The sequence below is a fragment of the Oryzias latipes genome, chromosome 16 (assembly GCF_053564925.1).
Source record: "Oryzias latipes strain Hd-rR chromosome 16, Olatipes_Hd-rR_3.1".
In the NCBI taxonomy this organism is placed as follows: domain Eukaryota; kingdom Metazoa; phylum Chordata; class Actinopteri; order Beloniformes; family Adrianichthyidae; genus Oryzias; species Oryzias latipes.
This window is the reverse complement of record NC_136252.1, coordinates 9,773,611-9,796,334: the sequence shown is the minus strand read 5'-3', so window position 1 is coordinate 9,796,334 and position 22,724 is coordinate 9,773,611. Positions and strand designations below refer to the sequence as shown.

The window sequence follows — 22,724 nt, the reverse complement described above, 5'->3', positions numbered from 1 at the left end:
AATCCTCTTCACCTTTATCCACCTTTGTCATGGTATGGATAACACGTCAATGTAAGGGAAGGGTCATCTGGACCCCATAAGATAGCACAAGGGTTAAACAAAATTAAGCTTAAAATAGCATTTCTAAGTATTTGTTCATGTATATAGTTGGAATCAGGAGCAGACGACAAAGTGTCCTTGGATAAAATTTTTAGTTGTTAATTAAAAAGTTACAATCAGTGGGCCTCAAGCTTCCTGCTCTGCTCCATTCTGATGCATCCACTTGCAGACAAATGGATCCATGAACGTCTTTGTTTTCCTCGTCTGAGCTGGAATCTGGATCTAAACTGTACGACTGGATAAATCCAATGCACCCCTAATGTTAGGTTGGCATTGTGAGGTGCTGTAAGCTAGTGGGAGAGCATGAAAACAGATGGATGATGGGAAGTAAGGGTGGGGTGACTCCACGCCTACGGTCCCACCCACAACTCAGTGGTAAATTTCTGATGAAGTCCTGCCGCTCTACAGAAACTAAAGTTAACGTCCCATTAGCTTGTTTGAAATTGGACCCATCCCCTGGGGGAGCGGTGGGCTGCAGACACAGCCGCACTCGGAAACCATTTGGTGGATTAACCCCCCAACCCAACCCCTTAATGCTGAATGTCAAGCAGGGAGGCCTTGGGTCCCATTTTTAGAGTCTTTGGTATGACGCGGCCTGGATTGTATCTCGCGACCTTCCAGTCACAGGGCAGACACTCTACCACAAGTCTTTGAAAATGACACAGGTTTTGGATTTTGGCTTAAAATGGCATAATCATAATTCAAAGAACACCCGGAACGCTTTGAAAATCGAGCGGAGTGGGACTTTTAGAACTCCAACAGATCGATCAGGTTAGATTTAATCGATTATTCGTCACACCCTTTCTGTAATTGTAACTGCCAAACTGAAATAATTATTTTGCCCCCAGCTAGCACATTGTTATGCAGGCCTTCTATATTACGCCGGATGTAGAGCTGTAGGATGATCACAACTCTTCCAGATTGCAAGTCTTCAAAATTTGTTTTGTTGAAGCAATTTAAGGCCAAATAAGAAAATAAATACAAATAGTCAAATCCATGGCATCTGCATGATATTTTTGCTCATAATTCTCACACATGTTCTGGACGCTTTTCACCAACCTTTAACAGGTGTGCACCTAATGTTTGCAGCTGCCATGCAAATAGTGTTCATTTCATCTGCATTAGTCCGTGTTAAACATGTGTGTTCCTTGTAACAGGCCTGGTAATACATGTGTCTAGAGATCCCAACATAGTAGTTTCAGATCCCTGTTAGAGCAATAAATGGATTTTTGTTTTCTGGGTTTACTGCATGCTCTTCAGTTGTTACTACTCCCAAAAGAAGGGCAGGTTGGAATTTATGTTATAAAAATCTTTTAACATCGTGTCAAGCTGATAGGATTGGTTCAACTTTAGCCAGCAGTGGGAGAAACGATTACAATATCTTTCAAGGAAATGCAGATCTAGCTGAGATGCCGTCTGTAAAGTTTGACTCCAAATGAGACAGTCCTTCTTGGTGGGATTTGTAGTTTTTACAGTGAGTTCTGGTTGCAGAAAGCTGGAGGGGTCTTCAGCTGTATTAAAGGACGGCCCTGCTTTTAAACAGTGGCTTGTCCTCGAGCATCTCTGTCATTCAGAGATTCCTCCAGATTCTTCAGTGTGTGTTTGTGTGTCTGTCTCTGCTATGGCTGCTAACAATGATGAATTCAACAATCTCATATGCTCTCTCTCTCTCTCTCTCTCTGTGTCCCCCGTCCTTCAGGTGTAAGCAGCTCAGGATGCCCACCCACCTCCTCCTCCTCCTCCTCCTCTTCCTCCTCCTCCACTGCCCAGGGCTTCTCCCTCGCTGAGCCAGCCATGACCAGCCAGCACACTCATACTCACCCCTCCTTCAGCTCCATCCACTCCATGGCCGAGCAGCAGCAGGTAACCGTGATGCCCTTAGGGATTCCTCCCCCTTGAAACGGGATGTTTCTTCACCGGAGAATGGGACCCACTTTGTTGTGTGAGAGCACCTTAGCGTGGTGCTACATTCACACTGAGCATGTGTGAAGTGCGTTCAAGAACCTGCGTTCAACACGTTCTTGAACGCACTTTTAGCATGCGGTGTTCACACAGGTCTGTCGCTACCAGATAGGAACGCATGTTCTCACAGTTGGAAGAGCCTTGGTGTGAAATGTCAAAGTGGTGCAAACTTTTTCATTCACAGCTTTATACTGATATAAGAAAGACTTGCTATCATTTAAATTGATCACAAACTAAAATGATTAATTTCTCCTCCCCGATCAATCTTCAAACAGTTGTTGGTTCCGTGAATAAAAAAAAAGACCCCATCCAGACATCACTACCAAATCCAAGTCCCTGATTGGTCATAATTGAACTGGTTTAACTTTTGACCCACGTTTAATGGCCGCACAATTCGTAGAGCCCGAAAACGTAGAGCATATTTATAGGATGTCTCTGCAGATGGACATTTGGACTCAAAGAACAAGAAACTCCTTTATATCCCACCAACAGGATGGACAATGGCTCTGACGAGGAGATGCATCAAACCTGAACCAACAGCAGAGGACGGAACGTTATGGCGTGTCTTTTTCTCAGGATTATTTTGGTGTTTGGACACCTTTTATAGGATATGGTCCAAGTGGACAGAGTAGATTAAGGCAGTTGGTGCTGCTGTCATGTAGAACAGTGCTGGTTCTCACTAATGAGTGGGATTTGATCTATAAGTCTACTGAAGAACAAAGAAGATGGGCGTAGTGTGAGAAGGAAGTTCAAATTAAGTTAAAGATAGGAAGAGCAATGCCTTGGGCTTATACGACTTCTGGCTCAGTAAGGTCTCCTCAAAGCTCCTCCTCCTGAGCAGCCTCAGCAGGAGGAGGAGCTTTGTGTCAGAGAGGAGTCAGCTGACCTTCAGGAGGCGGGGTCAGGAGTCCGTCACAGGTGCAGTTGACACTTCTTGTGCCTCTCCTCTGCCTAGGACCTGCCTCACCCATTAGGTTTTACAACCATGGCTTGATTTTAGCTTAACCTCTGTCAGAACAAGATGAAACCTCTTACCACGAGTGAAGCAGGTTATTAGGTCCCTGGGTGGGGGCGGGGCCATCTGACTGCATGTGCTGCTGCTCTGACAGTGGTGTTACTGTAATTGTGTGTATGCTTTTGTCTGTAGGTGCTGTCTGACATGACCATACTTCAGAGGAGGATCCCCCCTAGTTTTAGAGACCCTGCCAGCGCCCCCTTGAGGAAGCTCTCTGTAGACCTCATCAAAACTTACAAGCACATCAATGAGGTGCGGTGCATCTGGTTCACACAGGTTCAATGTGGGGCGCTGCCCTCAGGCTGTCTCATGCTGTTGCTTCCTGCCTCACCTGTCCTTTCCCCCAGGTGTACTATACCAAGAAGAAGCGGCGGGCACAGCAGGTTCCTCCTGAAGACAGCAGCACGAAGAAGGAGAGGAAAGTTTACAATGACGGCTACGATGATGACAACTATGATTACATCGTAAAGAACGGAGAGAAGTGGCTGGACCGCTATGAGATTGACTCTCTGATTGGGAAGGGCTCCTTTGGACAGGTAAGGCTGCTGCAGGAGCTCCACTAAAGGCAATGCTTCTCACAGTCAATAGGACTCGGACATGCCGGGGGGGGGTATACACAAGTATGACCCTGTTTGAACCTGCAGGACCCCTCACAGACATCCTCAGAAACACGGTGTCCTTCAGAGAGACTGCTGACTGTTCTTAGGAGCTGTTTTCAGAAAATACAGCCTGGGATTGTTTTTGTTTGGGAGTCACATGACTTTTCCTAAATGTCTGCAGGTGGTGAAGGCCTACGACCACCATGAGCAGGAGTGGGTGGCCATCAAGATCATCAAGAACAAGAAAGCCTTCCTGAATCAGGCTCAGATTGAGCTGCGTCTGCTGGAGCTGATGAATAAGCATGACACGGAGATGAAGTATTACATCGGTAAGAGCTCACCTGCATGGTTGTAGACATCCTGGCTGCGCCACTTAGAGAAACAGTTAGAACCGGGTCAAAACGTGTGGGTAGAGTTCTGAATTTACCCAGATAACAGCCATTTGAACCAGGGCAGCTCAGGTTCATTTGTGTAGAGAGTAAACCTGCAAGCCAAGGAGCCTTTTGAGAAAAAAACATCAGAAAAAACACTAAATACACCACAAAAGAAGACCCAAACAAAAGGGGGCCTTCCACTGTTCCACGACCAGATGGAAACCAGTGTTGTTCCTGGAGTAGAGGTTCGACAATCGGACGGACTTTCCTCTCCAGAACCCTGGCATTGACCGTCCCAAGGAGGCTGAGGAGTGTGAATCCACGGTAGTTGGAGCACACCCTCCGGTCCTCCTTCCTACAAAGGGGAACCCCCCCACCCCACCCCCTTGCCAGTCTAGTGGTACAGTCAGCCAATACACTCCCATGTACTCTTGGCGGACCTCAGACACTGCTGGTGCCGTGCCACTGAGGAGCTCCTTGGCACATGAAGCTCTTTCCACCTGGGGGCACAACATTGAAACTGGACGCCCTTAACACACAAATTGTGTTTGGCGTGAACCTAACTTCAGTATAGCTAGTGAGATGTACAAGGCTGGGGCAGTTATTACAATTTTGAGTTTTTACGTACCTTCAACACAAAGTGTTGTCTTTTTGTAGCTTCCCCATGGGTAAGCACTTCTGACCTGTACTGAACCATACTGAACCATACTGAACCATACTGAACCATACTGACCTGTACTGACCTGTACTGACCTGTACTGAACCATACTGACCTGTACTGAACCATACTGACCTGTACTGACCTGTACTGACCTGTTCTGACCTGTACAGGGGTTCTTACCCACAGGCTTAATTTGTTCCGACACATTTGTTTTAGTTTAAACTAAAATAAACTTTTAGTCCTATTTAAGGCATATTTGTTTTAATCTAGTTTGAGATGACTAAACATCAGTTTACAGTTTATTAAAGATTGATTATTGAAACAGAAATTTTAATTGTATTTAATTGTTTTGTATCTGTAAGGCAATCTTGGGTGTCTAGAAAGGCGCCATATAAATAAAATTCATTATTATTATTTTGCTGATGTTGTTCATCAGAAGCAACTTTCCAATTCCTTTGAGAAAATAATTAGCAACATTCAGGGATTAACTAATAAGTCATTATCTTGAGAAGTTGGGGCCTATTCTTGTTCCGTTGTCTAGAGAGAACAATTGTGACTGTCCCTCCCATCTATCAGATATGGCCGTTTTTGCAGAGACATTAAAGCACAGAATAGAAAAAGTTTTCATTCAAATTGTGTTTATGTTGCTTATGACGTTGGACCATTATATAACACACCGTCATGGCCGCGGTGTACTGACCTGGCTCCACTTAATTGGCCTCCTTTCAAAGTGAAAGTGTTGTCTTTGTCCCTGAGCTGTTCAGGGACTGTTGAAGAAGAACTGAGTTCTAAAGGAATCACGTGACTGTCCTGACTCCTGTTGAAGCCATGTCTTAACCTCCATGCCTGTCTCCCGTCTGTCTTTGTGTCTGTCTGTCAATCTGTCTCTGTGCAGTCCACCTGAAGCGTCACTTTATGTTTAGGAACCATCTCTGCTTGGTGTTTGAGTTGTTGAGCTACAACCTGTACGACCTGCTGAGGAACACCAACTTCAGAGGAGTCTCCCTCAACCTCACTAGGAAGTTTGCACAGCAGCTCTGCACAGGTACGTGCATGGAAGCAGAACCACGCAGCCAGTATGTCCGTCTGTCCGTCTGTCTGACGACACTGTCTCTGCTGCAGCATTGTTATTCCTGGCCACTCCAGAGCTGTCAATCATTCACTGCGACCTGAAACCAGAGAACATCCTGCTGTGTAACCCCAAAAGATCTGCCATTAAGATCGTGGACTTTGGATCATCCTGCCAGCTGGGACAGAGGGTGAGCTTCATCTCACACCTTCATCGCATGACTCAGAGAGGATCATGGGTTGGGGACGATCACATGACTCGCCTGTTTTCATGACGGACTGAGTTCAGACTTCACCCGGTCCCTCTCTGATTTGACAGCCGTTCTTAACGGGGGTCTGCGTGTGCACTAGTCCAAAATGTTCCCATGGTTCTCTTCACAGATTTACCAGTACATTCAGAGCAGGTTCTACCGTTCTCCAGAGGTTCTTCTGGGAATGCCATACGACCTGGCCATTGACATGTGGTCTCTAGGATGTATCCTGGTTGAAATGCACACAGGGGAGCCTCTCTTCAGCGGCTCCAATGAGGTCAGAGCAGCTTAATCCTAATGAATTCCCGGCTCCGCTCTGGCTCCGGTCCGGGCTCATGATGTTTTTTTTGACAGGTGGACCAGATGAATAAAATTGTAGAAGTTCTGGGAGTTCCACCTAGCCACATGCTGGATGCAGCTCCTAAAGCCAGGAAGTACTTTGACAAGCTGTCAGACGGACTGTGGACTGTGAAGAAGAACAAGGATGTGAAGAAGGTACGTCTCTGTGTCGGTGCTCTTCACAGGCGAAAAGACTTTAGATCAAGTGCAGTCAGAAAGAAATGGCTTTACCAGCTACTTCTGGAATGACGTCAAATGGACCGGCACTAAAGCCGGAATTGTCCCACCTCGTTTTTGTGTGTTTACCGTTTCTGAGGCCTCAAACCAAACAGACCCAGAAAGCAGGTTTTCCTGACGGGAGGGGTCTGCTCTCTGAGCTGAGTCATTTTTTTTCCTGCAGGAGTATAAGCCCCCAGCCACACGCCGCCTCCACGAGATATTGGGTGTAGAGACTGGGGGTCCAGGAGGCCGGCGGGCCGGAGAGCCGGGACACGCCCCCTGCGACTACCTGAAGTTCAAAGGTGCGTCTGCTGCAAGCCCGCAGCGGGGGAATGCAACCAAAGAAAAATGTGCGTCTGTGTGGACGGGGTGTCAGCATCTGAACGTGTGCGTTTGCTCTCCCAGATTTGATCCTCCGCATGCTGGACTACGACCCCAAGAGTCGCATCACGCCCTTCTACGCCCTGCAGCACAACTTCTTCAAAAAGACCACTGATGAGGGAACCAACACCAGCTCATCCACCTCAACCTCCCCTGCCATGGACCACTCCCACTCCACCTCCACTACAAGCTCTGTGTCCAGCTCTGGTACGTGCACACCCAGAACCATTTGACTGGTTCGGATCGGATTGGGGTGGACAGTTCTTGACATGAACCCAGAACCCAGTTTTCTTCACTTCTGTTAAAGGAAATGATATAAACTAGTCTAAAAAAAAAACTGCACAGGAAAACCAGAACCAACAGGACATTTCCGTCCCACAAACACTGGTTTATGATTCCATTTGTGTGCTTCCTACAATTGAAGATATTAACTCGTAAAATCCCTTTAAGCCCCGCCCAGCATCCTGGACGAGGTTCTCTGTGGACCTGAGAACAATCCAGTGCAGTACAGAGAACAGCAGGCGTTCAGAACCAGAGTTCTGTTTGGTCATTTGTGTTTCCTTCTTCCAGGTGGATCAAGCGGTTCTTCCAACGACAACCGTAACTACCGGTACAGCAACCGCTATTACAACTCTGCTGTGACCCTGTCTGACTACGAGATGACCAGTCCACAGGTACTGCCCCTCCCCCACCGCATCACCAGCATGTCCTTCTGTCCTTGGTTCTGTCTCTGGTTCTGTCTGTGGTTCTGTCCTGGATCATCCAGGCAGATGGAAGCTGGGAAGATCCTGCACATTTTAAAATCGGTCTTCCAGAACTTGGTCAGGACGTGCACGTGGTTAACAAACAGGGAAAAGTGCAGCTTTTATTTTTGTGTGCGTTTGGCGGCAGCAGTGGACACGCCTCTAACGTGTCCCCCCCATCTTCCAGGCGCCCTCGCAACAGCAGATGAGAATGTGGTCTGGCAGTGACAGTGGGGGTCAGGATCCAGCATACACCCAACTGCTCCTCCACAAGCCAGCCGCTACCCAGCAGCACCAGCGCCACTTCTTGGACCCGCCGCACCACCCCCACCCCACCTACTCGCACCACGGAAACAGCGGGCGGGGACTGAGGCAGGGTGGGCAGGCAGGAATCGGTGGAGGTGGGGGTCCGCAGGGATCCTCACCCCAAATGAGTGACAGCATGGATGTGGGCGTGTCCCTTGGGCTGCATCACCTGGGGGCGGTGTCTTCCATGGAGGGGTCTCAGTTTGGCTCCGCCTCCCTTCCCCTCGCTCTGCCCATCGGACTCTCCGCCTTCCGGACTCGGACAGCCCCCACTGCTCAAGGGCCGCAAGCTCCGCCCCCTGAGGACTACTACCCTGCCTCCAACAACAATAACCCTGCTGGGGGGGGCAGGGGGCGGCCAGACTCGGATGAGGGCCCAGCCAACTCTTGATAAACCCTAAAGCACGCCCTAAAGCCATACACCTGACCCGGGTCCAGACTTAGAGCCGGAAGGGGGCGGTCTGTGTGCAAGCACACAGTCTACTGCTTGTGAGGGGGGGGCAGCCAGAGGAGGATGCTGGGAGAACTTTCATCCTCTTTAGTTTGTTGTTGGAGGGGGGGGGTTGTTGTTTTAGTCATGTTCTTGCTTCTTTGGTTTGGTTTTCTGGGTGTGGGGAGCTGCTTGTTCTGTTGTGTTTCAGTCTGGAGAGGATAAAGAGGCGGGGGTGGGCCGCATGCTCTCGTCCTGCTCTTTGCTGCAGCTGGAGCTGGGGGGGCTACACGCCCAGACACCGCCGCAGCCGACTCTTCAGCTTCGCTTCGGTCCTCAGCACCTCGCCGCCCTGACGTCATCACAGCGTGCGGAGCCGGGCATGGACCATACAGGCTCAGAGCAGAACTCCAGCATGCGTGGAGTTCTGGAGGAAGACCCTCTGCTGCCGCTCCTCTTCACCCCCCGCTCCCCTCCCCCCGCTCCCCCTCCCGTGGTGTTTCTCCTCCAGACGGCTCCTCCTATCTGTGCTGCTAATCACCATGACAACCGGTCCGGATTGCTGCTAAAGATCCACCACAGATCAATAAGTAGAAGCCGAAAAACGTTTGAACTGAGGATCAATAAGAACCACTGCATCTCCATGTATTTATTACTATTTAACAAGAAAACTAACTGAAAGGACACTTTCTTTCTGCTCTTCTTTGTTTGGTTGCCTTCTTTCTGCAGGTGAGCTCTGATTGGCTGTTGTAACAGTGTGGCCGGTAACATGGGAATGCCGCCGGTTTTGGGGGCTGGGTGGAGGGGAAGGGTGGGGCAAAAAAAAGTTGGATATATAATAAGAATAAAGAGTATACTTTTGCACACCAAAGTCCAGCAAACGGCACGTCTTCTTTCTTGCTCCTGATCTGAAGCCTGGAGAACGGCTGCATGACCCCAGAGGGACCGGCTGCCGTCAAACATCGCATAGTTTCATTAAACCTGACTGGCAGCTCTGCGTGAAGGAGAGTAGAGGAGCTGTTCCTTGACAGAACATGCTGTAGAAACATCTGGAAGAAGGTAACCATCAGCAGGTATGGTAACCCAGAAGGGCCACATTCCAGGTTCCTCTGAACCCACCCAGTCCCTTTGGGTCACCGGGTTGCTGGGGCCTATCCCAGCTACTATTGGGTAAAGGTGGTGTACACCATGAACACTTCTGTCCCAGGGTCAAACAACCACACACATGCACAGGGAGAACATGCAGAGAAAGGCTTCTGATGGGATTTGACCCTGGACCTTGCTGCCATGTAGCCATTCCACCATCAGTGCAGCCTGATGGATTACAAAATAAGAGCATTGCATGTAAACTGGCTCAGCTGGGTAAATGCTTCTGTTTAGTTTGACGTGCTTTGCAGAAAAGAATACAAACAGGGTTAGTTTAGATCAGGGGTGTCAAACTCCGAGGGTAAACATCCTGCTAGGTTTTGTAAAAACTGAGTACCTGGATCAGGTTTGTTCTGCCAATCAGAAGCTTCACTGGCAGCTTAGTTGAAAAGCATGTAAGACAGCGGCCCTCAAGGCCTGGAGTTTGACACCCCTGGTTTAGATGGACATGAATGGGCCGCTCTAAGGAGCTCAGTGGATTCCAGCATGGAACTGCCACAGGACGCCACCTGTGCAACAAATTCAGTGGTGACATTCCCTCACTCCTAAATAATCCACAGTCAACCGTCAGCTCTATCAGAACAAAATGGAAGAGTTTGGGAACAACAGCCACAAAGTGGTAGACCACATAAACCAGGGCTTCTTGAAGTGTGGCCCTCAATAAAAGAGAGCCTTTGAGGACAAAACGTTGTGTTGGCGAGGAGAAAAGGCGCTTTCAAGCTAAGTGGACAAATGCTTACTTTGTTTACCTCATGGGCTGGATAAGTTATGTGCCTTGTTTGCAAGCAGGTAAATGCAATGCTCAAAGAATTCAACATAAACCATCACTATGTAACAAATCATAAAAACTATGAGTAATTTACTGGCGAGGAGTGCAACAATGAGCTCCAACTACAACAATGAGGCTATGCTGCGCAGCAGATAATGTTTACAAAAATGGCTAAATCCAATGAAGCTGTGACAGAAGCTATGTTGTGGTTTGGGAAATGGTCCAGTGTAGCAAGCCCTTAAGTGACGGGGAGTTTGTAAAAAGAATGTAAGCTGAAAGTAGCTAACATTGTTTGTCTAGAGCAAAAGAAAATCTGTCAAATAATACGATTACTAGACGAGTAAAAGATCTGGGCAGCAACTGCGAAAGCATCTGGAGGGCCTGGTTAATTGTACAAATGACAGTTGGTCATTAAAGTTATTAAAAATAACTTTTTCTGTTTATCCATTGTTTTCCCCAAAATTGGCCCCCAGTCTAATGTCGAGTTCCTAATTTGGCCCTCCGCTACAAAACTTTGAGAACCCCTGACATAAACTGATGGAGAGGGGTCAGCGGATGCCGTAGTGCAAAGAGGTCGCAGACTTTCTGCACGGTCAATTGATACAGAGCTCCAAACTTCATGCGACCTTCAGAACAGCCCAGGCACAGCACGCAGAGAGCTGCATGGAATGAGTTTCCACGGCCGAGCAGCTGCATCCAAGCCCCACATCACCAAGAGCAATGCAAAGCCTCACATGCAGTGGTGTAAATGGCTGCCACTGCACTCTAGAGCAGTGGAGACTCCTTCTCTGGAGTGATGAATCAGGCTTTTCCAACTGGCAATCTGATGAACGACTCTGGGTTTGGAGGTCTTCAGGAGAACGGTACATTTCAAACTGCTTTTTGCTGAGTGTGAAATTTGGTGGAGGAGGAATTATGGTGTGGGCTTGTTTTTCAGGACTTGGACTTGGGCCCCTTAGTTCCAGTGAAATGAACTCTGAATGCGTCAGGATACTGTTGCCGTCTCGTCCGGCCTTCGCAGATTCGGATGGTTCAGGATGTCCAAAAATGAAATGTGCGGTTGGGAAATGAAAGGACAGAGTTTGCAGGAATTTTCAAACCTTTTGCGAAAGGGGAGAGGCGGAGAAACACGACCTGTTAGGCTTTGTGGCTGTCCGCTCTCTCTGTCCTCAATGCAAAAAGGCTTTTTTTATTATTCACTAAGGGAAAATGAAAACATACAAAATACGTCATTAGACTGGTGTGTTTTTGTCTGGTCTGCATTACAGGTGCTGTGGCTCCATAAACACTCCAGTACAGAAAAAACAGAGACCACAAGTCACAAACAGGCCTACTGGTGACCTCGGCACATATTATCTGCTACTGAAGGCAGGAATCAAGCATATTGCTGCAATACAATATACATGCATATATAGAATCCATTAAATGCAAAATAACAAGAACATAGAACATATAATAGAACCCCTGTTCACCTCAACAATACCAAAACATTTTTGGACAATTTCATGCTCCCAACCTTGTGGGAACAGTTTGCAGTAAGCCCCTTCCTCTTCCAACATGACTGTGCACCAGAGCACAAAGCCAGGTCCAGCTAACAACCACGTTATCTGAATGAACCAGTTAACAGAAACACAAAAACGGTGTTAATGGTGGAGTCAGAACGGATTCAGAGTTAGTCTGAACATAAATACTTCCAGTTATTGTTATCATTTTTTATTTTATATTGCATTTGTTGTTTGTACATGTCCTTTATATTTTTCTATATTTGTCATAATTGTATGCAACTGTCACAAATTGTGAACCTCAAATATTTTTTCAATAAAAAAACAAAAACAAAACAAAAATACTTCCTTACATCCATTAAACTCAACAGGCTTTTTTTTAATTGAAATATAATCATTACAAAACTCTCGCAGACACAACCACACAAAGTTGCAAGGCACAGCTCTTCTCAAAAACAAAGATAAAAAAAACAACAACAATGTATACATATATAAAAAATATAACACAATTTCAGCATAAATTAAAATATAAGGCAAACAACAATCTGGACCCTAAATTTGAACCATTCTGTGGCAGATTTACAAATATCATCAATGACAGGATTTGAGTTGTGAATACATTTCAATGAGGTTAAATACAATTTGACTTCATTCTTAAAACACAGGAAATTCGGCCGATCTTTTTTCCCCTTTTTCATATGAATATGATATTTTCCCAAAAGCAGGAGGATGTTCACCAAGTTTGTTGTCTCTTTTGGCAACTTACTGTTATAAAACAAAATATCTTTTTCTGTGATATGTATGTTGTTATTTTTTTTGACAAAGCCAGTAATGAAAATCTTGCCAGAATCTTTGGATCACTGGCCATGAAAAAAACAAACAGGTGTCTGGTTGTTTCTGGGGCTACATGACAGAAATCACACGGATCAACCTCAAAGCCAAATCTACTCCTCAATGTCTCTGCCGATGGGTAGTAATTGTTTATAATTTTGAACTGCATTTCTTTAATTTTGGGCATTTTATGAATTTCCATGGTTGAGCACCTGATGTGACAGGTGTCTCAGTTATTTTATATTTCACTTTTCTATTAAAGTCATGGTATAATTTACCTTTAAAGGATTTGTTTAGGTATTTATTGTCACATTTTTTTTCACTAAGTTTTATTTCTCCTATTACTAAATTTGGTAAAAAATCAACAGGCTTCTGCTGCAATTAGGATTTATGCAGGCAGGAAGTGCGTGGGAGGGGCCATAGAAGTGCCGCCCACATTATTGACATGCGCGTTTGAGGGATATATAAACATTTGCGGAAATACTAAAGAGCGCCAATAAAAACACATAAATTCTTTTAAGTCGTTTATTTATAAATACATGTCTAAAAATAGTAAAACAGAAATAACTGACTACTACTCTTACAACTGTGAAGAAACAGGAAGAAGCTGACAGTCGGCGCATGCGCGGAGCAGATTACATAGCCGGTAAACCCCACGCGCGCTGACCAGCTGGACAGGGCAGGATTCTCTTCGCAGCGCAACACACACCCGACTCGGTTCCTCCGTCGCGAACCAAACCAGAACCTCACACTCAGGCTGGTACGCACGCGGAACTTGTGTTTAAAAATGGGCCCTGGTTCTAATAATATAAATCCAGGTTTCGCCCGGACCGGACCGGGCCACTGCTCCATGATGGACAGGTGCACTGGACTAACCTTACGTTTTCAGAAAGGCTGAAAGAACCGGGAGCTCGCGGATCCAGAACCCGGACAGAGTTCGGGGACTGTCCTGGGCTAAACACGTCCAGGACCATTGTTTGGACCTCATGATCAAACGGCCCCCTTATCTCCCGCGGCAGACCCGCCCCTCCCATTCCACGCCCCCTAACTAGGACTTTCTTGTGTTTTTCAGTCATGAGGACGGTGGCGGTCCTGGGAGGAGGGGCGGGGGGGCTGGCTGCATCCTACTACCTGTGTAGGAGCCTCCAGGTTACCAAGGTAACGCAGCATCACTGTTGCACTCCTAAAGCGTGCTTTGTTTGGCCTCAATAAGAGTCTTTTAACAGGAGAACAGATTCAAACTGTTGTCGTCATTGAAAGCTTTAGTTCTCTGTTCCACATCACAGAAGACTTCAGCGGCTTACAGCTTCCTTTTCATGTGTGACTGAAACAAGATGTCAAACTGTCATTTTAGTGTTTGTCCTTTAAGATCGGTTTAAAAAAACGGCAACATAAAATCTGCTTCAGACTGTCCACTGATGGAAATGATCTGAGCTCACTGATGCTAATGTGTCTGTTATCTGTAATCTGTGGATTGATAGAGAAACGACCCTCCCTCTATGCCCTCCACCCCTCCAGTGGTTTTCTGCTGACACTAGTCCCTGGAGGATGATGCATCATCTGTCAAAGAAAGATTCAGGCATATCTGCAGGTGTTTCTGTGCAGTGACTTCCGCAGAACACTTTGTTTAAACAAACAGGAAACCTGTACACCCCCAACCCCCCCATCCCAGGTCATTCTGATCGAGTCCAGCAGCCGTTTTGGAGGTTGGCTGAAGTCCACCAGGAGACCAGACTCTGCCGTGTTTGAACAAGGACCCAGAGGGATCCGACCTGCTGGGGCAGTGGGCCAAAACACCCTCAACATGGTAAGATCTCCAACCCCCACCCCAAGGGGGGTGAGGAGGCTTCACACAGGAGCAGTTTTCATGAGGGGCTGAATGACTGTGGGGAGGGGGTTGTCTGCAGGTTGATGACCTCGGCCTGGGGAGGGAGGTCCTGCCTGTCCTGTACAGCCATGTCGCCTCCAAGAACAGATTCCTGTACGTGAACGGGAGGCTGAACAGGATGCCATCAGGACTGAGGTAGTTGCCCCCCCCCCCCCCCACTGTGATAGTTATAGGCTAGATTCACTACAGCAGCGGTCCCCAACCTTTATTGCGCCACGGACCGGTTTGATGTCTGTTAAAATGCTCACGGACCGGTATGTTATATGTGGCGGACACACGCTGCAGCAACGCTGCAATAAAGGCAGAGACACGTGATGAGACGTACTCTGTACTTTTATTTTGACGTGTAAAACATTGTACATCGCACAGCTGTCATCATCCTCTCCCCTTCCCACACTCATGGTGCTAAAATGAAGTAAACACAACAGGAAGAAATAACTAAGGGTGAAACAACATAACTGCCAGATGAACGGCAAAAAGAAACACCCGTGCTCAACCCTATTTTGACCAAAGCAGGCAAAGGGGATTGATTTCATTCCCTGTGAAACTCGGACAGCAGACCAAACGTGCACGTCATCGACGCTACAGTACAACAATGTAATATGATTGCATGAAAACTGTGGTATTTTCTAAACATAACAATAAACACAAATGATGACATGAGCAACGTCCTCTCTGCCTGCAACACTCTCTGGTCGCTATTATTATAACATTTAAACATGCCTTCAAAATAAGTGCATGGAGAATCCAACTCACCACAGTGCTGAATGGTTGGACGGAATCGCCCGTTGGGATAAATCCGTATTTTAAGTAGGACTCCTGATACTGTCTATTAAATGCAGCCATTTTTTTTGTCCCGGAAGTGGAAGGCTCCTCTTCTGTCTCCTGGCTGGGCCTTTTCCACCAGGCAAAGAAACTTTTAGAAGATGTTTGTTTTTGATTCATTTTGCTAGTTCCTGGGTTTTATTTTAGCGGTACCCTATCACGTGACTGAGACGAGAGTAACATAGACGGATGTAACAGAAAATCGGGCAATTTTTCAAAATAAAACATCTTTCAGATTCCGAAATAAATAAAACGGAAGTCATGTAAGTTATTTTATTTTTCCTGTGCGGCCCGGTACCAAAATGACCCACGGAGCGGTACCGGTCCACGGCCCGGGGGTTGGGGACCACTGCACTACAGCTTCCAGCTCAGACGAGGAAAACAGAAAACATAGATCAATTTTTCTGCATCACAATGGAGCGGAGCAGGAAGGTTATGGGAGGCCGATTGTCTCAACGACGTCACAGCGACAGGCTTTTTCAAACTGCATTCTTTTGTCTGCTCCCAAATCACGATTTGAACAAAGAAATACTAGCTGGAGTGGGTCTTTTTACAAAAATAACAGAAAATAAGGTTTCTAAATAGAAAAAATAACGTTGTGAATAAAACTAATTGAATAAAAAATCAGTCCAGAAAGTGAAAGTTTAAAAATGCTAATACGTAAAAAAAACAAGTTTTTGTTGTAATAAATGATAAAATGGGCCTTTTGACCTTTGAAGTGTATCATTATGGTAATTTCTCCTAAAAAACAAATCCATTTATGCATCGCTGAGTACTCCTCTAAAAACTTTATCTGTGAAACCCCTCCCAATCCACGAAAGCGAGTGGGTCCTCACAGAGGTGCTGTGGATCAATGGTGTGTTAGCTGTTCTTCTCCTGACAGCAGAGGGATCTCTTTTCCTCCTCAGGGGGCTCCTCCGGACCACCCCACCCTTTTCTCGGCCGCTCCTGTACAGCCTGGCCTCTGAGATTCTGGTGAAGAAGAGCAAAGAGGAAGACGAGTCGGTGCACTCGTTTGTGTCCCGTAGACTGGGACAGGAGGTAAGAGGCGTCCTTAGGTTCTCGTCTTGACTCCGATGTTCTGTCACAGACAGGCCAGATCTGAATTCTTCCTCTACCCCTACATTTAGCCCTTCAAACGGAAAGTCAAAAAAACAAAAGTGTGTTCTAATTTGGGCGTCACTCCCACTCGATGACGTCATCAATAGTCGGTCATCCATGTTACCAAGGAGCTGCTAGCGCTCTGAAAATGCACAACAACCAACATCAGTGCATCATGCTAAAACAAAAGGTTACTTACATTTACATGTAACCGTCTGTGCTTCAGAGCACACCCACGTACTTTCAGACACCCCTATCCCTGCAAATGCCCCTACAATTGGATGTATTGGAAGAAGCTGAAAGGATTAGGAGAAACTTTGAATTTGGCCAAACTCTGGATGCCAAGTGACTCTGAAAGAGGGCAAAGCAGTCTCTATTCTCTGGTCCTGGGTTTGGACGGACTTCCAGCAGCTCACAGGCCTGCTCTCTCTCTCTCTCTCTAACACGCCTTACTGACTTTATAGTGATGTCAACATTGGGAATTACTTCTAAAATGCTCAAAATTACTGCAGATATCAGATGGAAATGTCTGCACAACAGTTTTTTTTTAAATGGTCTGGAAAGGATTCATCTGTCATAGAATGCTGCAGGAAACACAGAAAGGTTTTCAACAGCAGAAGTAAAGTCAGTTCTAGGACAGAAATTCACCTCTGAGTTTTGGATGGGACTGTTGGCATATCGTTGGCATATCGTAATCCTCCACTTATTTCCCATCACTCCTTTGCAGGTTCTTCTGCTAGCTTGCAGCCCTTCACAACCCCAACCTAAGATTGGCAGTGTAACAAAATGGTGAAAAATATTGGAGCTATGCAGCCGGGACAGTTTTAGTCCAGATTCCATCTCAGACGAGGAAAACAAAGATGTTCATGGAATCTATTTGTCCTCAAGTGGATGAATCAGAATGGAGCAGAGCAGGGAGACTTTGGCCCGTCCATGGCATTTGCTGTGTCACAAATATGGGCTTTTTCAAACCACAGGTTTTTATCTTTTCCTGATCCATCACTATTTGAATAAAGACATACTAGGAAATGCAGTTTAAATCCTAATTTTTTTTATACATGTTAAAAACACCACAGAACATGTTAAAAACACCACCGGCATTGGGGTGGGTCTTTAACTGCTGCCAAAGTCCACCACTGTCTGTTCTTGACCTGGTAGATCAATGGCGACAGGGTTGTTGTTGTTAACCCGGGCCGTGGCCAATCTAGTATGGGAGTTCTGTTTATCCACATAACGGATTTGGCTTTGGTTTGACATTTGATCCATACATGGCGCCAACACACACGAGCCCCCTGTGGTTGCATGATGGTGTTTCTGTGTCTGTGTTCAGTTGGCAGACTTGGCGGTGGATAGTCTGTGTCGAGGTGTGTTTGCGGGGGACTGCAGAAAGTTGAGCGTCCGATCGTGCTTCCCCCCTCTCTTCAAGGCGGAGCAGCAGATGGGTTCTCTCATCCTGGGAATGCTGCTGGGCTCAGGTACGTTGGACCACCTTCCTCTATGCAGCTGTGACTACGGTTTCCATCCTCCCGGACTTTAAACCTTTGTTGGATGATCTGAGTTGAAGACGGTGTGTACATCTACAGGTTCAACGGCTACCGTCACTCCTGGACCTTTGGCCAAGAAGGCCAAAAAAGAGTCTTGGGCTCAGTGGTCCCTCAGGGGGGGGCTAGAGACCCTACCAGAATCCATTGCAGAGTATCTCCAAAGGAGCGGCAAGGCGGAGATCCAGAAGAATGCACCTGTGAAAAACATTAGTCACTCGGAGTTGGGCTGGAAAGTAAGTAAGACAGATATGAACCAATGGTAACAGAACACAGGCCAACCTGAGGACCCCGTACTACTTAGACGGGACCAAACGGGGTTTGGTGAATCTCATGGGTGGTGAGCTGATCCACATCTAGTCTTCATCAGTGAAGAGCTTCCCGTCACTGGTGTGCACAGTTCTCCAGCAGTGATGTGGAGACTGAAGAGCTCTGATTGGTCAGAGAGAAGCTTCAGCTGCTGGTGTTGTGTGTTTGTTTGTGTTCCTGACTGTTACAGATTCAACTGGAAGATGGAGTTGTGTCAGCCGACCACATCATCTCTGCGTTGCCAGCAAAAGGTCAGCCTCCAGATCTTGTACACCCACTGGAGTTCCTGCTGCCAAGTGTTGTCTGTGCAGGGATACGTTGGTGCTCTTTTTTAAACACATAAAAGCTCTCAATAATCACAGAACAACCTCAAAACAAACTAAAGGAACCACTAAAAACAAGTGACTATAAATCAGATATTGTTAATAAATTGCTTAGAAGAATTTTAGATTCTAAAATAAGGAAGTAAACAGGCCTGGACACAACGTGTGCTTCTCATAACTTCATATGTAACCCTTTATGTCATTACTAGAGCCCCCAACTCTGCTATACCATGTTTCACCTACTTCCACAAAAGTTCAGGATTCAAACTGGGCTTGATAGATGTCCACAACAGAATAGTCTGGTTCCGTGGCCTTTGTCCCTGTTGGGTTTTTGTGGTTGTATTTTGGGTCGTTGTTCTGTAAGGCTACGTTTAGACTGAACGCGACTCACGCACCAGGGGCGTCTAGTTTCAATCGGAGGTCCTGCAGCGGGATTTGAGCATCAGGTGTGATGTGGCAGTCTAATAGCAGCGTGGTTCGAATATCTGAACTTTAGCAAAGAATTCACATCGGATTGACCAATCAGGAACTCAGCTCTTGCTGAGTTGGTGATGTAATTGGCGGGTGGAGTCCAAAGCCAGCATGGAGGAGAAGCTGATCTTTGCCGTTTTTTTTTCTTCTCCTGAACTTTATATTTTTCTTATTTTCATTGATTCATGGCTACTTATTTTTTCCTCTTTGACTAATGCGGGACAGCAAACTGAGACAGAAGTACCGCTGAAAGCGTCTGTCATTCAGACGCAGCTCTGCCTGCAGGAGTGAAGCTTGCCGTACTAAGAGAGTCTGTGAAGGATATCATGAACAGACATAAAGATGTGATTACTGATGCTTTTGTAGAGCTCCTCTAAATAAACCTGATCTCTAAACATCATCCATTCATGGTTGTAAATGAGACATACAGACAGAGCTTCCATGTAGCGATGAGGCGAAAAACCTTGAACAATAGCTCCTTCCACATGCGTCTTTTCGAGATAGAGGCGACAGACGCCAAGTTGTTGCCCAAATTGCGTTGGGTGTGAACGTAGCAGTAGCCCACCCCTTTTTTGTCTCTGTAGCACTGGCGTGTGTCCTCCCCCCATCCTGTCAGAGTCTGACCCAGATGCTGCAGGACGTCCACGCTGTCACTGTTGCTGTGGTCAACCTGGAGTATGACGGTTCCATCCTGCCTGTACAGGTGAGATGCTCCTCTCTTGGGGTGTGGCGGCACAGAGCCGGGTTTTAACATGGTAATGATTTATGCTCTTCTTTGTCTTTGATTGTAGAGTGTTTGTAATGCACCTTTAGAGTTTCCTTTTTTGCATCTCCAGTTAAAAGGCAAAGCTTGATTAAAAAGACTGAAAAAGCAAGGGCGGCCTCAGTGATGTTTTTAACTACTCGTTACTACTCTGTGTCTCAGGGTTTTGGGCATCTTCTTCCTTCATCAGAGGACAAAGGTTTACTTGGAGTGGTCTATGACTCTGTCCCCTTCCCTGAACACAACCAGCCCGACAGAGAGACCACCAGACTGACGGTACACACACTCTCATGTGCACGCGCACACCCTGCCCCTGGCATGTCTCGCGCCCCCAGCCGTCCCCCCAGTCATCTGGATGAAGCTCATGTACTGGACTATTTAAACATGTAGTTGTAGAGTTAGATAAGCTAACTCCTCTCTAAGAGTTCTGGTACATCGCCTGTCCGTCTTGGGGGAGGAACCCTCCTTCATGTGGACATCCCTGAGGTTTCTTCTTTTTTTTTTCCAGAATCCGTTTATGTTTTTTTATAAATATGCCTTGCCCAGTTTAGTTTAGTCTGCTTAGTGTAGTTTAGCCAATACTATTGTATTCTATGACTTCATGTTCTTTATGATTTCATACAGTTGCCGGTATAAAGCCCATTGAGATGACTATTGCTGTAATATTGGGCTTTATAAATAACGTTGAATAAAAAAAACAGTGTAGGGTCCTGCTGGGTTTGAAAACCAGGAAAACATCTAGGAGTCATCCTCGTACATTCTTCTGCAAGGTATCAAGGGAAACACTGATCAGATGGACAGACGATGAGCTCTAATACCCAAGAGACACAGAGCGAGTGTGTAGCTGGCAGCTCCACAGCACCCACTTTCCCACACAGCAGATGCACCACTGGTTGGTTTTCATGCCAAACCCGTGATCACAGGTCATGCTTCCTTCCTTCAGGTGATGATGGGTGGCGCCTGGTTCCAGGAGGTGTTTGGTGATCCAGAGTCTGTGACATCAGAGCATCTCTTAAAGCAGGCCTGTGAAGCAGTGTGCTGCCAGCTCGGAGTCAAGGCGGCACCCATTTGGAGCCATGTGTCTCTTCAAAGGGTACGGCAGCGCACTTTGTTTTAGAAACGTGGTCTTTACTTTTTTCATCTACCTGGTTAGCTGTGCGTATGAATCGTGTTTTCTGCGGTTGAGAAACCAGAGCAGGATCACCTGAAACGGTTGATGTTGTTTTCCTCAGGACTGCATACCTCAGTATTATCTGGGACACTCCCAGAGAGTCGGTGAGTTTTGGCCTCTTGTTATGCTACGTACACACCAGGCATGTAAACGGGCATACGATGTTCACACTGGACTGTCACTACTCGATACTAGCGCATGTACGCACAGTTGGAAGAGGCTTGGTGCAAATCTGGTGAATCTGGCTTCTTCTCTCACAGCTCTATTCTGATAAATGAAAGACTTGGGCCGAATCCAAAATGATTTCTTACGGCTTCTCACTACCCCAACATCTATCCCTCCAAGCGGAGAGATATGGAAAAAAAAGTGACTTCAAATCTGGACGTTACTACCCCTTGATGACGTCATCAATAAACTCCTGTCATTTAAATTAGTGCGTAGCGTTTTAGTCCTGCAAAAAAAACTCATGACTTACATTTAAATTTAAACTTCTGTGGTTCAGAGCGCACCCACGCGGATCACCCTACCGGCAGATCAGTCCCTACAGCTCCCCTATAAACACTTCTGTACTTCACTACAGCCACAAATGCCCCTACTGTTGGAGCAATAGGGAGGAGTCAGAGGTCAGAGGGGTCTGGGTGGGAGCAGTTTTGGATACAATTTTTGTGTCGTGTAAATTCCAGTTGGGTACAAACTCCAATTATTCATTTTCCTCCATGATCAATTTTTAAACGGTTGGTACTTCCATGAATGAAAGGGGACGCCATCCAAAGCCGAGTTCAACTTTCAACACGCGTTCACTGACCCTGAAAATGGACTTAAAACTCGGTGGCGATGCGTAATCACCAGAATTTTGAATGCGGAAGCCTGAAACGCACGCTCACATAGACTTTTCATTGGAAGTGGTCCCTTGAAAGCACGTTGCTGAGCCCGGTGTGGACGTAGCTTTAGTGAAAGGCTTGTTGTCAGAAAAGGCTGAGAGGGTCTTTTTTTCTCCCCCCCAGAATCCATGCGGAGCTTCATCAGGAGCAGGAATCTCCCTCTGTCTTTGGTCGGTTCCTCCTTCGATGGCGTCTCGGTGAATGATGTCATCTTTAGTGGACGTGCAGCTGTGGAGGAGCTGTTTGGAGTTTGATGGTCATGACCATGAACGCAGCAGCTCGTGAAAAAGAGGAATTACTACCAGATTTTAATATAAATGATGTCAATAAGGAGAATCATTTTTCTCACCTTGTAACAAGAGAGATGGGATTAATTTTTTTTATCAGCCTTAAATTATAAACCTTTGTGCCTACAATAAATCATGAATGTTCGACTAACTTCGTTTTTTTTCATTTAACTCCTTTTTCAGTAAAGAGCCTGATGTTAGCAGGACATCTATCAAATGTTTCTCAGTTTCAAAGAAATCTGATTTCTAAAATGTGCTGTTTTCCTCCTAGAATATTTGTTCCTCAGCACACGGACAGACACCAACAAAAGAACTGGTTTATGAACTGAAATTGGTTACTTTGAATGTTGAACAGACAAGGATGCTTTTATTTTCTGCTTGTTTTTTGCTGCGGCATAGGGAGATGAGCTTTCAGCAGATTCTTTTGTTTTCTAATTTGTCCTGTCCAACAGCTGAGTCAAAAGATCCG

At 46.3% G+C, this 22,724-nt stretch overlaps 2 protein-coding genes across 8 annotated transcripts in view; both read left to right on the top strand.

Moving 5' to 3' along the window:
- The window catches only part of dyrk1b (dual-specificity tyrosine-(Y)-phosphorylation regulated kinase 1B), a 45,307-nt gene extending 35,989 nt beyond the window's left edge, over nucleotides 1–9,318 (top strand). For all 3 annotated transcript variants that reach the window (XM_020709959.3, XM_011484922.4, XM_004077714.5), the window contains exons 2-13: nucleotides 1,799–1,962; nucleotides 3,209–3,328; nucleotides 3,424–3,612; nucleotides 3,857–4,004; nucleotides 5,606–5,755; nucleotides 5,833–5,969; nucleotides 6,160–6,306; nucleotides 6,384–6,524; nucleotides 6,769–6,889; nucleotides 6,993–7,175; nucleotides 7,539–7,642; nucleotides 7,899–9,318. In XM_020709959.3, the coding sequence (XP_020565618.1) occupies nucleotides 1,894–1,962; nucleotides 3,209–3,328; nucleotides 3,424–3,612; nucleotides 3,857–4,004; nucleotides 5,606–5,755; nucleotides 5,833–5,969; nucleotides 6,160–6,306; nucleotides 6,384–6,524; nucleotides 6,769–6,889; nucleotides 6,993–7,175; nucleotides 7,539–7,642; nucleotides 7,899–8,408 (2,019 nt within the window). In that variant the 5' untranslated portion in view covers nucleotides 1,799–1,893 and the 3' untranslated portion in view covers nucleotides 8,409–9,318. The remainder of the gene's footprint in view (nucleotides 1–1,798; nucleotides 1,963–3,208; nucleotides 3,329–3,423; nucleotides 3,613–3,856; nucleotides 4,005–5,605; nucleotides 5,756–5,832; nucleotides 5,970–6,159; nucleotides 6,307–6,383; nucleotides 6,525–6,768; nucleotides 6,890–6,992; nucleotides 7,176–7,538; nucleotides 7,643–7,898) is intronic.
- A 3,952-nt stretch (nucleotides 9,319–13,270) lies between these two features.
- On the top strand, nucleotides 13,271–22,406 carry ppox (protoporphyrinogen oxidase). Of its 5 annotated transcripts, none has more exons than XM_078932784.1 (13): nucleotides 13,271–13,404; nucleotides 13,766–13,853; nucleotides 14,335–14,502; nucleotides 14,603–14,718; nucleotides 16,317–16,449; nucleotides 17,840–17,984; nucleotides 18,093–18,286; nucleotides 18,550–18,610; nucleotides 19,738–19,856; nucleotides 20,079–20,192; nucleotides 20,860–21,009; nucleotides 21,149–21,191; nucleotides 22,092–22,406. In XM_078932784.1, exons 2-13 carry the CDS (start codon nucleotides 13,770–13,772, stop codon nucleotides 22,220–22,222), a joined length of 1,458 nt encoding a protein of 485 aa, XP_078788910.1. In that variant the 5' UTR covers nucleotides 13,271–13,404; nucleotides 13,766–13,769; the 3' UTR covers nucleotides 22,223–22,406. The 5 variants fall into 5 exon arrangements, with proteins under 5 accessions (XP_078788910.1, XP_078788911.1, XP_004077687.1 ...); XM_078932785.1 differs by having other exon boundaries at nucleotides 13,272–13,404; nucleotides 14,368–14,502; XM_004077639.5 differs by having other exon boundaries at nucleotides 13,316–13,455; nucleotides 13,768–13,853; nucleotides 14,368–14,502.
- The last annotated feature ends 318 nt before the right edge of the window (nucleotides 22,407–22,724 follow it).